The sequence below is a fragment of the Beta vulgaris genome, chromosome 1, assembly GCF_026745355.1.
Source record: "Beta vulgaris subsp. vulgaris cultivar EL10 chromosome 1, EL10.2, whole genome shotgun sequence".
NCBI classification, from domain to species: domain Eukaryota; kingdom Viridiplantae; phylum Streptophyta; class Magnoliopsida; order Caryophyllales; family Amaranthaceae; genus Beta; species Beta vulgaris.
This window is the reverse complement of record NC_079202.1, coordinates 49,275,542-49,280,654: the sequence shown is the minus strand read 5'-3', so window position 1 is coordinate 49,280,654 and position 5,113 is coordinate 49,275,542. Positions and strand designations below refer to the sequence as shown.

Below are 5,113 nucleotides of genomic sequence, written 5' to 3'. Positions count from 1 at the left end.
AATGTGGTCAAATAAGAGAACATGAATAGTGCAATTTGTCAAACGTTGCAACTAAAAGAGAACGGAGGTAGTATAATATAGACCAATTTTTTCATCTTTGATTGCCAAAGATTACTCTTTTATTTTATGTGACGGTTTTTTTCGTACGTTTGATCTCAATATCCGCAATATTGATATTCACATGGCGAATACGTACGGTGGTCACTAGCTAGCTTGGTTGTTATTTACTCAATCCTTGACAAGATTGGAATTCGCTAGAGGATTGATATGATTATATTTGAATTTTATACTCTTCTTCATCCAATTGTTATTTCATTAGGAACACTACAAGAGGGGGGTGAATTATAGTGTGTAACTTATTGCCCAAATAATGCGGAATTAAAAATATAAGCAATAAGGAACTAAAAGTGCAAGAGAGATTTTTACGTGAAAACTTCTTGTCTCAATACAAGAAGAAAAACCACGACCTACTCAGGATTTAAACTCTTCACTATAATAGGAAATCTCCTATGATTCAACCTATTACATAAGCAAGCTCCACTCGAAACTCCAATTCTCTCACAATCTCCACTCTATACTCTAGATTTAACTCTAAGTCTTTCAAGAGTTCTCACAACTTTACTCAAACCCTTCACCCCTAGATATACTTCACCCTGAGTCTACACATACACAACAGGAAATTACTCAAGTTCCTAACTCGAACTTACTCAAGTTCCTAACTCGAACTTGATATAAGAATTCACTCAAACCCTTTACCAAATTCCATTACAAGAGTTCACTCAAACCCTTTAACCCCAAACTCAAATACATATGCTTGATAATTTGGTTTAACTCTAGTATATAGAAACTAAATAACTGTAAAGGAACATGGCACTCGTAGGAACTTGGAACTCACAGGAACTGACTCAAATAAGGAATATAAAATATAATTCTTTTGTAACGCTACTCCTTAAGCCAAACTTATGGAATGACATAAGTTTAACACTACCAGACAGACAATTTGAAACTCAATTGAACTTGTATATTTATAGCAGTCTTTTAGAATGAATGTGGGATTAATCATGTGTTATTAGTGGTTAAACCATTATCCCATAATGTTCCTTACCCGGAGGAACACGTTCCTCAATCATTCCATGATCTCCACGATCATTGTCAAACGTGGGAGAGAATTAAGTTACTGCTCTTTAATTTTAGCAAGCACTTTAAGCATTAAGTTGAAAATTTAATTTAATTAAAAACATTGTAATTATTAATACCAAAATAAAAATCCTTTTACTAAAAATATTATCTTTAAAATATTTTACATAAAAACCAAAAAGAATTTTTATTATATTTGAAAAAATGAAATCTTTTCCTTAAATTAAACGGTTACCTAGAATCTAGGCATAATTTACTTAACTGAAATAAATGAACCGTTGTAATGCTCCATCCTTAGTCTAGTTCCTTTTAATAGTTAGTTCCTTTAACTTAGATTAATAGACTAGCACGTCTGTTCCTTAGAGAGGAACAGATAGACAATTTGTGTAATAACACTCATCATACGTATTATAAATCTAGGCTTTTTATTTTCCAAAAACTGAAAAGATAAAATTAAATTAATTAAAATCAGATTCCTAAATAAACCGATTTTATTAAACCTATTTTATTTAAAACCTAACTTTTATTTTAAAACTAAAACTTATCTTTTATTTTAAAATTAAAACTTATCTTTTATTTCAAAACTAAAACTAATTCTAAAACAACCAATGCATATTATTTTTAAATAATTAACCAAGTAGAGATTTAGTAAGAAACAAACTCTAAATAAATTCTTATAGACAATATGCATCAGATTTATTGATTCTTAAATACTTTTGACTCTAAGTTCCACAAGTTCCTTTGCCCTTACGAGTTCCTATAGACCTTGTTCCATTACCTTTCACGTTTACCCATACTTACATGAATCCTAGAAAATAAACTCATATTTTCTGCCTTCATGCTCCATGCTGCTCCAACTCAGGAATCACATGTTGATAACTACACCTTTGGAACTTCGGCGTGCTAGTCCCTTTAAGAAATTTCGCACTCATAGTTCCTGCTCAGGAATTTCTTGTTTCAACTCTGAAACGTTATATTGCTGCTCCCACTCAGGAACTGCTCCAGAACTTCATCCACTGCTACAAGAATCATCTAAGTTTGTAGTCAACATGGAATCCCCTTTATTTATTCGGTGCTTTTGATTGAATGTTCTACACATTCTAAGAATGTAAAAAAAAAAATGAAGAACATGTAAATATTTTTATAAAGTGATTATAAGAACAAAGCGCACACTAATTTAACAATAATTGAAACAAACATGCTGGTCCGGCCTATTCATTGATATATCTGCAGCTGCAGCTGTAGAATCTTTGACTGCAAAAGTAGGCAGTTATAACATTAAAGTCTTCAATGCCCACACATATCATAGCTCCTTTAGTTTAAAATATTAGGATCTAGTATTACTCAACTAAAGTGACAACACACTCCACTATACACATACATTTATATTAGGATCTAGCCATTTAGGTCACAAAGTTTTACCTATCTATATTTAAGGAAAATGATAAATGCAATTCAAAAATTTGATTTTAGATACAAATTATTTCTAAATATATCGAGTGTAGGCAAGAAACATGATACAGGTCACAAGATACATATACATTCTTCGCTTAGATTACGAACTAAGGTTTAATCTTTCTACCATTACAAGTTACTAACAATGGAAACACTTCAAGCTCCTTAACCTGAGGATTCCTTAGAATATTTTTACCCTCAAATCCATTTTTACCACTACATAACATACTCATAGACCTTGATTTACTTAATTTCACTGAAGAAATTTTTACGGTAACTTGAGCCCTCCTTCTAACAACCAAAGTTGTGTTATTAATCTCATCAACACCTGCCTCTAGACGTGGGCCCACTTTTAAAAACTCCCTAAAAGAACCAATTGACTTTGATCTCAATCGGACCGTCCGATCGCCGCCACGTGTCATCTCACCTTCATCCCCATCAACATTGGATACTTTCCTATTTCTGTCCGACAACGATTTCCTACTCCCATACTTCGGTGCACTCACCCTACTCTCTTCCCAATCACTGCCGTCAAATTCATCCAACGGCTGAGATCTTCCCACGTGTCTCACGCGCCGCCGTAGATTACCCCAAACAGGAAACCCTTGCATCTTAACCCTCCTATATACTTTCTTTAAACATTCAGCAATCTCATTCACAGGTGGGCGTTTTTCAGCCGTTGATCTCACACATCTAGCAGCCAACAATGCTAACTCTTTAACCACCGTCCGATCAACAAAACACTTAATCCGACGGTCGAGAATGGCTTCGTAAACACCAGATTTGATCAAAGGTAGGGCCCAGTCAACGAGTGCAGGAGGGCTATAGTCAACGTCTATGGCCTTTCTTCCACTAATAAGTTCTAACAAAAGAATCCCAAAGCTAAATACATCACTCTGGGTGCTAAGATCACCCGGCGCAAGATAGCAAGGGTCTAGGTACCCTAAAGTTCCTGCTGGTGGGGTGGACATAACACGAATATCTCTAACATGCGCCTTTATAGCTAGACCAAAATCGCTTAACCTTGCATTTTCTCTCTCGTCGAGTAATACATTTGAGGACTTGATATCTCTGTGCATGACGGGTGGGTCGGACTTGTTATGAAGGGTTCGGATTGCTTTCGCTATTTGTAAAGCGAACCGAACCCGGGTTGACAGCCTCGGTGGGTTAGCGTGTTGGTGAAGGTACTCGTATAACGACCCGTTAGGCATGTACTCGACTACTAGCAGTAATTTTGGTGGCTCAAGGGCGAACCCGATAAGGTTAACGATCCTCCTGCTGTGGATCTTCGAGAGTATGTCGATCTCATTCTGGGCGGTTTCCATGATTGAGGTCGTGTATTTTTTAACAGCGACGGTGAATTTGACACCAGCGCTGTTGCTGAGAACGGCACGGTAAACGGCCCCGTGGGAGCCTTTTCCGAGGATGGCAAGTGGGGAGAAGCCATTGGTTGCGGTTTCGAGGTCGGTGTAAGAGAAACGAGTTAACTTAACAGGGCGTTTGTGTTTACGATGATAATGATGACTCGAGTTAGGATTGCAGGTTGAAATGGCCGAGTCGGCATTACAGAGAAAGCGCATCGTGGTATGTTTGTGTGTAGAAGGAGAGGAGAGAGAAAATGGGAGGAGAGAAGATGTGGGGGGTAAAGAGAAAGGCAAAAGCCATTGAAGGGTAGGAAAGAGAGAGAAAGAGAGAGGCTTTTTTGGGTGGGTTAAAGTGGCATGCTTTGTGTGACACTTAGAATTTTTACAGCTTTAAATTTTTAAAAGTGGGGGGAGGAATAATTTGGTTTTATTTTAAAAGTTTGAATATGAGGAGAGAGAAAGAAGTGGGAAATGGCAAATGCATGTGGAAAGTGATGGAAGAAAGAGAGATATATGAATGTTTTGAATGGTGGGAGATATAAGAGGGAAGGCGGCTGATGGATGGAGATTGGAGGGAGATAAAAAGGATAGTTTAAATTCTATTGTTACGTATGAAAAGACGTGCGGCGGTGAGAAAAAGGTTGCATTGTTGAGCGGGTCTTTAGAGCATGTTCAATGATGCCAAATTTAGGATTATCAATTACTTTATTACTTTCTCACTCTTCTACTTCATTCCTAATTTACTATTGATTTTACCATCATTTGTTTATATCAATGGACGATCTATCATTTTGGATTATCACGTTGTCTCTCCTACATTTTACCATACTTCAGTATATATTCTTTATCCTCAATTTTATTTCTATAAGAAAATATATTTTTGTGAGATGGGATAAATGATAAATGTAAATAGATATAACTTCCAATAGCAAAATTAACTGAAAATAAAATTTGTGGAAGTAACTCAATATTGGTCTCTATTTGTAGACAAAAATATATATATATAAACATTGGTATATTTTTTATTTTTTAAAAAATAAGTTAACAGCTCAAAAAATCGTTGCAAAGATTTACAACATTACAAAATTCTGCTTAAGGGTCTGTTCTCTTCGGCATAAAACAGCTGAACTGAACTGAACTGAACTGAACTGAATTGA

At 35.8% G+C, this 5,113-nt stretch overlaps 1 protein-coding gene across 1 annotated transcript; it reads right to left on the bottom strand.

Annotated features, from left to right (window-relative positions):
* Nucleotides 1-2,568: 2,568 nt before the first annotated feature.
* Nucleotides 2,569-4,538, bottom strand: LOC104891495 (serine/threonine-protein kinase-like protein At3g51990). The gene has a single exon (XM_010677200.4). It carries the CDS (start codon nucleotides 4,170-4,172, stop codon nucleotides 2,700-2,702), a length of 1,473 nt encoding a protein of 490 aa, XP_010675502.2. The 5' UTR covers nucleotides 4,173-4,538; the 3' UTR covers nucleotides 2,569-2,699.
* Nucleotides 4,539-5,113: the final 575 nt, after the last annotated feature.

Bases quoted from the DNA above. Each gene is read 5' to 3' on its own strand.
- LOC104891495 (XM_010677200.4), bottom strand. From the start codon at position 4,172: ATGCGCTTTCTCTGTAATGCCGACTCGGCCATTTCAACCTGCAATCCT.